This window comes from Panthera leo, chromosome B2 (genome assembly GCF_018350215.1).
Source record: "Panthera leo isolate Ple1 chromosome B2, P.leo_Ple1_pat1.1, whole genome shotgun sequence".
Classification (NCBI taxonomy): Eukaryota; Metazoa; Chordata; class Mammalia; order Carnivora; family Felidae; genus Panthera; species Panthera leo.
The window spans coordinates 74,410,553-74,423,358 of NC_056683.1; the positions used below are offsets into that span (position 1 = coordinate 74,410,553).

Consider the following 12,806-nt stretch of genomic DNA (forward strand, 5'->3'; position numbering starts at 1 on the left):
TCAAGGTTAGTGAATTCGAGCCCCGCTTCTGGCTCTCTGCTGTCAGCATGGAGCCTGCTTCAGATATTCTGTTCCCCTCTCTCTCTGCCCCTCCCCTGCTTGTGTTCTTTCTCTCTCTCTCCTTCTCAAAATGAATAAACATTTAAAAGTAAATAAACAAACAAATAAATAAGTCCTGCAGATGTCATGTACAGCCTGGTGACATACTGTATTGTGTATCTGGAAGTTGCTAAGAGTAAATTTTAAAAGTTCTTGTCACAAGAAACTGTAACTATACATGGTGATAGGTGTTAACTTACTGTGGCAGTCATTTTGCAATATACATATACCAAATCATTATATTGCACTTAAAACTAATAGTGTTACATGCCAATTGTATCTCCATTAAAATAATAAACACATATTTAAAATAAATAAATATCCTTGTACATTTGCTTTACATACTTTTACTTGCTCAGGATAAATTTCTACAAATGGAATTGTCGGCTCAAAGAGCCGTAGACTTTTAAGGTTTTTGACACATACTGCCTTCCCAAGAGTTGCACCAGTTTATATTTCCACCATCGATATATGAGTGCTCATCTTCTTACAGCATCGTTAACAGTTGGGATTACTATAGAAAATCTTTGCCAGCTTGATACAGAAAATCAGTTTTTCATTTGCTTTTTAATATGCTTTTTAAAACTTAGTGGTGTTAAACTTTGAAGCATGTTTTCTGGCCAACAGTCTTCCTTCTTTTGTGAAAAGTCCGTTCTATCATGTCTGATTTTTGGTCTTTTCAATTATCAAAGCATTTAGGATAAGATTAGGCTATATTTGCCTTATTTTTAAAAAAATCCTAACAAATTTGTTTATTATGGCTGAATATTCTATGTAAAATATTTACAATGTTATGTTAGAGAACAGCCATTCCAGAGAGGGTATTATGAGAAGAAAAACCTCTTTTTGTCATTGATTTTAAATGACCAGAGGATGAGACCTTATTGTTTTGATCTGAATTTGCTGAATTCAGATTATAGAATTAAATGTCCAATTTCTTAACATATTTAACTGGCACATTTTTTCCAGTTAAAAATAATTATAATTAGAATGCATTAAGGTCCAAATCTCTATCTAAAACCAAAATCTCTATCATTTAAAATTATTTTAGATTTAGATAAATTATAAGATTTTTAAAATCAAATACTTTTCATAAAATATCTTTAAATAACACATCTGTTAAAAAAAAGAAAAGAAAAGAAATGAAAAAAGTTCTCCCCAGGGTCCAGTGTGAAACATTTATTTACATGGTAAGGCTGTAATGGCTACATAATTATTTTCCTTGGCACTGGAATGCAATTTCTATGCCCACAGTGGGGAAAGTATTACATTGTGGGCAAAATGGTAAAAACATAAGGTTAAAAAGGTAAAATAGAAACATATGGGGATAATGTGTCACTAAGGACACTATTTTGGTATGGAGAAATGCACAAAATGATTTCGTTGTTTCTAATCAGAACCCCAATAACTTGCCAAAAGTTTTCTCTAGTCAGAGATTGGGCCCATTTTTCTCAAATCTGTCTTTTTGTTGGCTAAGGCAGTCATACTCTAAAATTCCTATGTGTAAAGAGGTAAACATGCAGATTTTATTTTAGGACAGATTTGCTGGGGTGAAAAATTAGTTATTTAATGCCTCCACTGTGGTGACCCGCTGGGTGGAGTGGGGAATATTCTGTTGTGGACACTCCAGAGCAATTCCACATGCAATACTCTTGGCCTTGACTTAAGTAAGCATCTGCCTCAGATTTCTTGTGCTCCTGACTTTAATTCTGATGCAGCCTAGGCCTTGACCTCTAAATTCTGACTAAGTCGATAGGAGCTCTGACCCTAATTCCAAACTGCTCATTTGGTTTGATAATTTGGATTTAGCACTGTTTGTCTTAAACTGAACTCTGATGCCTATTAATTCTGTGTATTGATTCAAAAGTATGTAATATCAGTCTGTAAAGATGGATATTTCTGTGGGACCCACAAAATCCAAAGATAAGAATATTAAAGAAAGGATAGTTTTTTCAGCAGTGAATATGGCTATTTTTTTTTTAAGATTTTAAGTAATCTTTACGCCCAATGTGGGGCTTGAACTCACAACCTTAAGATCGAGAGTCAATGCTCTACCAACTGAGCCAGCCAGACGCCCCTAATGTGACTATTTTAGAGACCACTACAAAATTAACTGGTCAGTGACCCAGTCACTGGTCTACAAAATCTGTCTGCAGCACCAAAAGCACGCTATCACTATATATGTATCTTCAAGTTATAGCTATAATAGAGCTATAGTGCTGTAAAATTAGATTCTTTACTTCCCTTTTGAATTTCTCCAAATATTCACTTCTCATGAATAAATATTCAAGAAGAAATTTAAATAAAAAAGAAAGAAAATAAAGTTGAAGTAACGTATAGCAGCATCTTTATCACGAAAATGATACTACAGTAACCATGTGATTAACATCACAAAGGATTTGGGGGAAAGAAAGACTCAACTAATTGCTTTAGTATGCCTCAAAAGGTACAGAGGCTCATTATTTTTAAACACATTATATTCATATAGTTATGTCACAATACAGAATTTAAGCATAGTGAATTTTAAGTTATATTTGTAAAGTACAACTCAGTTCAGAGGGTATTTTCACACATAATTACTTGTCCTCAATATAAACTCTATGAATAGACAAACATTATTAGCATCCTTGTCTTACATTTAAACTCTTCTTAGACCACCTCATTTCCAATAGCATTCAACATCTTATTTCACATTGGCTGTCTTCCTGCTAAGTTCCCCGTTGGCACTTATCACCATTCAGATCTAATGCTTCTTTCAAATACTACATTAGAATACCTCACTCATGGTCTACAACCTCCTACCTTTCCAGGTTGTTCAATTTTCCCCATTATGCCGATTCTTTCATTTTAAACATCCAATTTATTATTTTTTTTAAGTTTACTTATGTTTTAAAGAGGGGGAGACTGAGAATCCCAAGCAGGCTTGGCGCTGTCAGTGCAGAGCCCAACGAGGGGCTCTATGTGTAGCTGGAACTCACGAACCCTAAGATCATGACTTAAGTCAAAACCCAGACTCGGAGGCTTAACAGACTGAGGTGCCACCCAGGTGCCCCCTATTACACACATTCTTTAACCTCATGGGAATATCTGGGCCCTTTTGCCCTATGCATTCTGTATCTTCACTTCCTTCCCTATCCAGCTTACCTTGAATATCATCATTGAATGTGCAATACTGGTTTTGATATTTCTTCAGGAGACGAAATGCATTTATATTGGCAAAATCTTCAAATTGAATAAGGCAATTCATCCCATACCTATGGGACAAAACATTCACTTTAGAAGAGGTTCATGAAATAACATAAAAATAAACCTCTGAAATCAGTCTACAGAAAAGATAAAACCTTTTCTTTTAAAGGTTCTATTTTGCTACTTAGTGTAAGTATGTAATACAATGTCTGTTCAGCAAATATTCACTGCATACTTAGTACAGAAAAAGCATTGTGTTGGCATTGTGAAATAATACAAAACTGAGAAAAATAAGGTCCCTATCATTGAAGAATTTAAAATTTAGTAATTTTTAGAAAGTTTTTGAAAAAATAGAAAGTAACATAAAAGCGTTATAAACAAGCAATTATAGATGTTGAGAGGACAGATACTACTTCGGGCTGGAATCACAGACCTGGTAATAAATGAACTGAGTTGTTGTTTTTTTTTTAATGTTTATTTATTTTTGAGAGAGAGAGAGACAGAGACAGAGTGTGAGCAGGGGAGGGGCAGAGAGAGAGGGAGACACAGAATCTGAAGCAGGCTCCATGCTCTGAGCTGTCAGCACAGAGCCCAACCCGGGGCTTGAACCCACAAACTATGAGTTCATGACCCGAGCCGAAGTCAGATACTTAACCAACTGAGCCACCTAGGTGCCCACAAATGAACTGAGTTTTAAGGAACAGAGATGTAGGTTTTTATAAGCCAGGTAAATACCAGAAGCAACATGAGATGCAAATTGAGAAAGAAAAAAATTTTCAAAAAATAGCAAGAAACCCTATTTGGCTATAATGTGGTGATACATGTAAGGGTGTACTAAAAATAAGGTCAGAATTTTATATTGGAAACCTTAAAATTCTAGCCTAGGATTCTGGTTTTTATTCTGTATTAATGGCCAAACACTGAAAGGCTTTGAGCTTTGAAGTATATTGGACAGATTTTTACTTCTGATATTAATAGCTTACTTGTCTGACCCCTTATATGATCATCCACCTGGGTAACCTATCCAAAGCAAGAGGAATTAACATTATTGATAACCCAGGATTCTAAGAGTTGCCAGAGAAAGCCATATAGCCATGCCTTGCCACTACAGTTATATGGTCTCCAACCTTGGCTAGATTCCCACTGCCACCCTACATGTGATTCCTCTTATTCTTGGTCAGCTTCCACTTCCATTATACCCAGTGGCTATTCCCAAGCTTTCCCAATCCTTTAAAATCTTGACCTCTTCACATGTCTCCCACATCTGGCATAGTGAGGGCATAATACATGATCTCCCTCAACTGTGCCCCCCACCCCGACCCCGACCTCTATCTTTAGCTTCATTCTTCAGGCATCAGTGGACAAGGTATTCCTCCTCCTCTTCAAGGTACCTCACCACAGGTGCCACATTCTCACTCCCTTCTTCTCAGTTAGCTCCCTCCCTTGTACTTGTAACTTCTTCTAGAGAAGTTCCATCCTCTCACCTGATTGAGTTTGAATCTCTCATTAAAGGGAAAAAGTTCTCTCTTGACCCCATGTTTTTCCTAATGTGCTTGAAATAGTAGTTTATAGTTCATCTCTTATTTATTTCTCAGTCCCCTGGAGTTTCCTATCTACCCTCATCATTCTAGTAAAATTGTTGTTCTCAAGTTAAAATATTTCCTGACTAAATCTAATGAACACTATTATCAATCTTTAATTTACCAGACCTCTTTGCTGCATTGCCACTAATCTGTTTGTCTTTTTTCTTGAAATTCTATTCCCCAGCCTTCTGAAATGTCATACTTTTCTGTGCCTTCTCCTAAATTTGTGATTATTTCTTCTTTCTACTTTGTGGCATCCTTAGCACCTAAACATTGGTGTTTTCTACTACTCTGTCATTGGCTACTGTGTATGAGCATGTGTGTATCCTATAAAATCTCAATCCTGCTTATGGCTTTCATTATCAACCATATATACTGACTCCCAAATGTGCATCCCTAGTCTGTTCCTATCAACTTCAGATATGCATATCCCACAACCAGCTGGATAATTTTACTTGAACGTACCTCTAACTAGAAAATCCACAATTAAATTCATTATTTTCCCACAGTACCTATAAGTGCACAACAAGTTTTTGTTGGAAGAAGGTAACTTATAGATATCTTCTAATTCCTGATTTTAATACCACATCCCTTCGTCATGACAAAATCAAAGCTATAGTTCCTTATCTTTCTTCCCCCATGATGCCAATTTTTTCAGAAGAGAGGGTGATAAACTTCCCTCATTTCTCACTTCTTGTCAATATTTTGCCAATAATTCAAAGGCCATCTCAAACTTTGCAGAAGAGGTCTTTCCTTATCCAACCAAATACTTTGTGAATCAGTTATTTTTCTTCCATTGTGGTAATTTATATATTATTATATTTGCCCTTGGTGGAGAATCTTTTTCAATCACCATTAAATTCATAGGGGAAACTGGTTTCCGAATTTTTATTGATTGATTCACTGATTCCTAGTGAAGTCCAACATCTTTTTTTATGTCATTTGGTCATTTGTAATCCTTTCTGTCAGATTATGTTTTTTGGCTCTATTCTTACGTTCCTTTATTATTTCATAAGAACTCTTTACATAATATGTTAAGAATATTAACTTGTTATATATGTTGCATATGGTTTCCCTACTCTAGTATATTGTGCCATTAATCATTTACAATGTCCCTGTTTGTTTTCACAAAAGGAATTTAAAATTTTTATGTTGTCAGATCTCTCTTTTTCTTTACAGTTTCTGCCCTTGACAGTCTTCTTACTACAGTCTTCTCTACATTTAAATATTAATCAAAAATTTCTTCTGGTGATATCATAGATTTAGGAAATAATCTCTATATCTGGTATTATTTTTTTACTGTTTGGATGTAGTTTTAAAAAAAATTTTTTTTAATGTTTATTTATTTTTGACAGAGACAGAGCATGAGCGGGGGAGGGGCAGAGAGAGAGGGAGACACAGAATCCGAAGCAGACTCCAGGCTCTGAGCTGTCAGCACAGAGCCTGACGCAGGGCTCAAACTCACAGACCGCAAGATCATGACCTGAGCCGAAGTGGGACACTCAATCGACTGAGCCACCCAGGCACCCCTGAATGTATTCTTTTTTTTAAAAAGATATTCAAAATTTCTATTTTCTATATAATTCATTCAACTATGTCAGAACTATTTATTTAATAGCCATCATTTCCTCTCAACACCTGTAATCAAATACTATATTCTGATATATAGCAGGGTTGGTTTCTGTGCTTTTCCTTTTATTTATTTTTTATATATAATTTATTGTCAAAGTGGTTTCCATACAACACCCAGTGAGTGCTCATCCCAACAGGTGCCCTCCTCAATGCCCATCACCCACTTTCCCCTTTCCCCCACCCCCCATCAACCCTCAGTTTGTTCTCTGTATTTAAGAGTCTCTTATGACTTGCCTCCTTCCCTCTCTGTAACTTTTTTTTCCCCCTTCCCCTCCCCCCTGGTCTTCTGTTAAGTTTCTCAGGATCCACCTAAGAGTGAAAACATACGGTATCTGTCTTTCTCTGTATGACTTATTTCACTTAGCATAATACTCTCCAGTTCCATCCACATTGCTACAAATGGCCAGATTTCATTCTTTCTCATTGCCAAGTAGTATTCCATTGTATATATAAACCACATCTTCTTTAGCCATTCGTCAGTTGATGCACATTTAGGCTCTTTCCATAATTTGGCTATTGTTGAAAGTGCCCTATGCATCAGCACTCCTGTATACCTTGGGTAAATTCCTAGCAGTGCTATTGCTGGGCCATAGGGTAGATCTATTTTTAGCTTTTTGAGGAACCTCCACACTGTTTCCCAGAGCGGCTGCATCAGTTTGCATTCCCACCAACAGTGCAAGAGGGTTCCCGTTTCTCCACATACTCGCCAGCATGTATAGTTTCCTGACTTGTTCATTTTAGCCACTGACTGGCGAGAGGTGGTATCTCCATGTGGTTTTGATTTGTATTTCCCTGATAAAGAGTGACGTTGATGTGCTTTTCCTTTTATTCTACTGATGCTAATGACAACAAATATTTTTTCACTTTAAAGCAATATGCATATGTCTGTACATACTTGCTTACTCTTTACAACCATTCTATGAGGCAAGTAGTATTATTATTCTTATCTTACACATGAGAAAAACAGGCACAGCTTGTTGATACTTCCTGGTAATAACAGTCCAATAGCAACGATTAGGGTACTAATCTCTTTATCCAGAAAAAAATGACTCTGTTTTAATTACTACAGTTCTTAAATGTCTTTATTTTTTTTTATTTTTAATGTTTATTTTTGAGAGAGAGAGAGAGAAAGAGCACAAGCAGGGGAGGGGCAGAGGGAAAGAGGCAGACACAGAATCTGAAGCAAGCTTCAGGCTCTGAGCTGTCAGCACAGAGCCCGACGCGGGGCTCGAACTCACAAACTGCGAGATCATGACCTGAGCCAAAGTCGGCGCTTAACAGACTGAGGCACCCAGGCACGCCTAAATATCTTTAATATTTAACAATATTATTTATCTCTCATCTTTCTCTTTATGTATCCACTTGGCTGTGGCAATGGTTTAAAAACACAGCCTTTAGAGTCAGTGCTCTTAGGGTGTAATCTTGTTCTCCACACTCATTCTGTATTCTTAACTGTGCTGTGCCTCTGTAGCTCTACTAGAATAAATGAGAATAATGAGAATAAAATATTATCATAAGGTTGTTATCAGGATTAAGTGGTAAATGTAAGTTCTCGATGTGTGAAGACAGGTACATGAGTGCCCTATAATGTGAAATAATTTTCACTTAACAGGAACAATAGAAGCCACAGATAGTGGGTATCTTCAAGTGCCTAAGAGAAAATAACTGTCATCCTAGAACAGAATATCTATCAAAGCCATTCTTCAAAAGGTTGAATTATGCATCAACTATACTTCAATAAAAAAAGAAATGTAAGTAAGAAAAATTCTTTTTAAGTAAGGTTGAAACAAAGACATCTTTCGATAAATAGAAACCCAAAGACTTCAACTAAAGGAACTTTTCATGGGTAGAAAGAAAATAATCCCACAAAAAAGTTTATGATATAATAAAACAGTAAAATATAATAACAATAAACTTTTATCCATATAAAATAGTAAAGAGGAATAAAGCATGACACATTGAGGAGGCTGGGAAAATTTTTCTTCAAACGGCAACAATAAAGCAGAACAAATCCTTCAAAATCATCATTTCAGTGCTCTGGAAATCAACTAAAGGCAAAAGGAGCAAAAATTTAAAAGTAACATGTGGGAGTGGGGTCAAATCTTGAAAGGAACATACAATTTTTAGGCTCCTTATATATATGATGCCATTCTAGGAAACTCTTTAGCTAGCTTTCTTAAAAATTACTAAGATGTTTTTCAGAACGGACAAAAGCATTTCTATGGTTATAAACTACTGCTTTTCTTTTACAACCTTAGCAAAGAAGCAAACTTTGTGGTAGCAACGGATTATCCCAAACACAAATATCAGTTGATAATCATCTGGTGTTTATAAAGGCTCCTTCCCCACTTCTCTGGTTTCTACACAGGCCTTTAGAAAGTAAAGGCTGCATGCTTTTAGACAGTGCCCTCCCTCATACAGTCTGCCCCTGATGTGTCATGTACAGATGGCTAGCAGCATTAGATGATCTGTCATTATGTTCAGAAGCAGCAGAACCTTGTGGTCTCCATATGTGAGGAGGAATCAGAGCCTTTTCGGTTCTATTCCCGGATCTACTACTTACTTGGGTTCTGCGGTTTTGGACTTGTTACAATTTCTCTGTGGTTAAAATGAAATCCCCACAATATGGTTTGCCTTCAGTGTTTAGGACACAATGTGGTCAGGCTTTATGTTTATAATATTTTCTAACTATAATCTACCAGTTATAGGTAGTAAAATCCTACAAAAGATACTTTATCATTTACAGAAGTTTATTTTAGAATTATCCCCTGGAGAATACAGTATATCTGTTTTATTTTCATGATTCTTCTGTACCTGGTAGTTAACTTTGATTTGACTCTTAAAGATTTAGAGAGAGGGAGATCCTGGATTCATCTTGTGATACAGCATCCTGCATCATATAATGAAAGAAAACCATGTAAGAGATATTTTGTTCCACATTGACCAACCTTGTCACTACGAAATTATAAGTAGTGGAACACAAGGAAGCTAGCCAACTCGATTCTACATAACTATGAAAAGAACCTACTATTTTATGATCAAAGTATCACATAAAATAGTGGGTGTAAATGGTTTTAAAAGTTGACAGAAATACCACCCATAAAATTAACCTGTAAAAACTGGTGGCACTGTTTTCTCTGGTAGCACCGTTAAATCACAGAAAATTTCATTACAGTGACTAATCATTACATCTAACAGTGAGTGGCAGGCACTGTGCTCCACTCTTTATGTGGATTGTGTCATTCAATTCTCTCAGCAATGAGGAAGGTAGATATGACCCATTTTACAGATGAAGAAACTGAAGCTCAGAGAGATTAAGGGCCATAGCAGAGTGCATACTGCTAATAATTGGTAGGGTCTGGGCTGAACTGCAGGGCCCATAGTTTTAACTACTATATGTACCGGCTCTCATAGAGCACCAATGTCATGATCGACTCAATGAAGTGAACAGTGTATTTATTAGTAAAAAGACTGCATTGATAAAATAAAGGAGTTATAGTTTTATAAAACTAGCAATGATGTATAAAAACATCATTTGTACATATTCAATATACTAGGTATTTTTATTATAGAAAGTATATAAACAGATATTGGTGAAAACAATTAGATTTTCTTTGATTATAAACTATTAAGAATTCACTGTAATCATGTCAACCAAGCACATTTTGATTTTCCCTGAGAGATATAGTAACATGTGGTTCTTTTAGGACTTACTACATACATGGCACTATGCAGTATTTAAGATCTAAAACACTTTAGTTCTGATTGGCACCTTAGATCTAATTTTTTACAAATCATTCACTTTTACTAGTGTCACTGAGGTCTGACAGTGCTCAAAGAATTAAACAGCAAATAGGACTCATGGATCTTGTGCTTAACATGCTCACAGTCATGGGGCGCCTGGGTGGCACTCGGTTAATCATCCGACTTCAGCTCAGGTCATGATCTCACAGTTTGTGACTCCCAGCCTCATGTCAGGCTCTGTGCAGGCAGCTTGGAGCCTGGAGCCTGTTTCAGATTCTGTGTTTCCCTCTCTCTCTGCCCCTCCCCCACTCCCTCCCTCTCTCTCTCTCTCTCTTTCTCTCTCTAACATAAACATTAAAAAAATAAATAAAATAAAAAAATAAATAAATAAAATGCTCACAGTCTCATTGGGAAGACAAAGGAAAAAAGCAAAAATTTAAAGGTTCAGGTTAAAGGGAAAATCAGGGGCACACAAAGAGATCACTATAGGATTTAGGGAAGACAATATGAATTAGAGGAAGCTTAGGTTGGGCCCTTGATTTAAGGGCCCTCATTTAAGATTTAAATGAGGTAAAGAGCTGGGTGGGGAATAAAATCATAGAGACCTCAAAGTTTGTGCTAGAGGACACTGAGCACATGGGTTTGAGGAACCTCAGAGATCAGGACTGGTCACTGAGTTTCAGATTATGAATACTCTAGAATTCTAGGATAAGTAATTTTAAATTCATGAGGCTCTCCCTGGACATTTAATGCTTCCTTGTAGGAACTGAGAACAGAAAATTGTTCACTCTCTTGTTTGTTTATTTTGTTTAATGTTTATTTGTTTATTTTGCACACGCAAGAGAGAACTAGGGGAGAGCAGGGGAGGGACAGAGAAAGTCGGATACTGAACCACACAGGCGCTCCTCCCTTGTTAGTTCATTGTGATATGGCTCCATTTCCTACTACTTTACTTCTTCATCATTGTGTAACACTTAGATATTCCTCTCATTTCTTTAATCACCCCTTCTATTATATATTGCTGACACTTCTTAATTATCCCCTGTGAGAGTGGAGGTTATAAAGATTCAGCAATAATCATCCATTCTTTCTGTTCTTTTGCCTCTATAATCTTCCCCTTATCAAGTTTACCTATTCTTAGGGACTCATTAATCAACTTTAGACAAATAACTTCTAAATCTCATCTCTGTTGCTGATCTTTCAAAGTTCCAACTCTCTGTTGCCAAAATGATAGTAAGAAAGACTTGGAGAAATGCCATATTACGGATCTTTTTTTTTTTCTTTAAATGAGAAATAACTGTTCAAGATGTTTTTATATATTGTCATTCTTACTCTGTAATGGATTTCTGTAAAAATGTCTATAGTATCCAAAAACCCACAACTCTTTTATATCTAGGACAACCAAAAGTCACACGCAAAATTGAGTCATTTTGTTTAGATGTTGACTGCTTCTCAGGAAAATAGCAGCTTGTGAGATTGTGAGTTCCTTAAAATTCAACAAATTCAAAAGTTGCATTTATAACTAAAATCTCCACTTAGTATATTTTACTAAAAAGCATTTTAAAAGATACTTCTTGCCTCTAGAATCAGTGCACTCTTTTCCTTTAAGATTTAACTTAATATATAAATCTAAAACTTCTGAAAATTCTGTTTGTTTGGTTTTTTTTTTACAAAACTTGTTATCCAAATTCCCTATTTCTATCATTGGTACCACCAATGGCAAAGAACTGTAGGCATTTTCCGTTTTGCCTTCCACCTTCCATCCCAGTGGTCAAGTTCTCTTAAGCCTTCTTCTTTTATAAAATTGTTATGCTTTCTATTGTAAGTGCCTCAACTCAAGTTTGGGCTCTTTGGATCACATCAATGCAACAGTATCACAATCTCCTGATTAATCTCCTTGCTTTTGTTTCCTTTCCCACTGAAGTAATTTACATGCTAAAAAAATTTTTGTCATGGCATTTTAAATAGGTACTGTGTGATGGGATCTCATCTAACCTAATCTCTGCTATTCTCAAAAAGAAATCTTATCCTTCCTTTCTTCCCTTATTTATTAATTTATCAAATAACATACCGAGTGCCTACTAGAGGCTGAAATTATTCTAAGTGCTGTTGACACATTCCTGTCCTCACAAAATTTATAATCTTGTGGAGGATACAGTAAATAGGAGATTACAATGCAGTGTGGTAAGGGCTATAATGGAGGAAATTTAGGGTGCCAAAATGCAGAGCAGGGGCACCTATCTAGTATTAAGGGGATTAGGAGAGGCTTTGTCGAGGAAGCTAAAGCCTGAAGGATGAGTAGGAATTTACCAAGTTAACAAAAAGGGGAAGAATTTGTGAGGCAGAAAGAACATACTCTAAGGCCCAGGGCTAAAATAAGTCAATGTCATGTTCCAGGAACTGAAATAAATTAAATATGACTGAATCATAGTGTTTACAGGGAAAGAGACAAGAATTAAGGCTAGAGAGGTAAACAGGGTCAGATTAAACAGGGCCTCTAACCGGTATATTTGACGTAAGATTGGGATGTTAAACCGGAGCGTGACATGATAATTTCCACTT

The 12,806-nt window shown here is 36.1% G+C and overlaps 1 protein-coding gene across 2 annotated transcripts in view; it reads right to left on the minus strand.

The window, feature by feature from the left end:
* Positions 1-12,806, minus strand: part of ME1 (malic enzyme 1) — a 189,077-nt gene that overhangs the window by 46,740 nt on the left and 129,531 nt on the right. For both annotated transcript variants that reach the window (XM_042939268.1, XM_042939269.1), the window contains exon 7: positions 3,244-3,353. In XM_042939268.1, the coding sequence (XP_042795202.1) occupies positions 3,244-3,353 (110 nt within the window). The remainder of the gene's footprint in view (positions 1-3,243; positions 3,354-12,806) is intronic.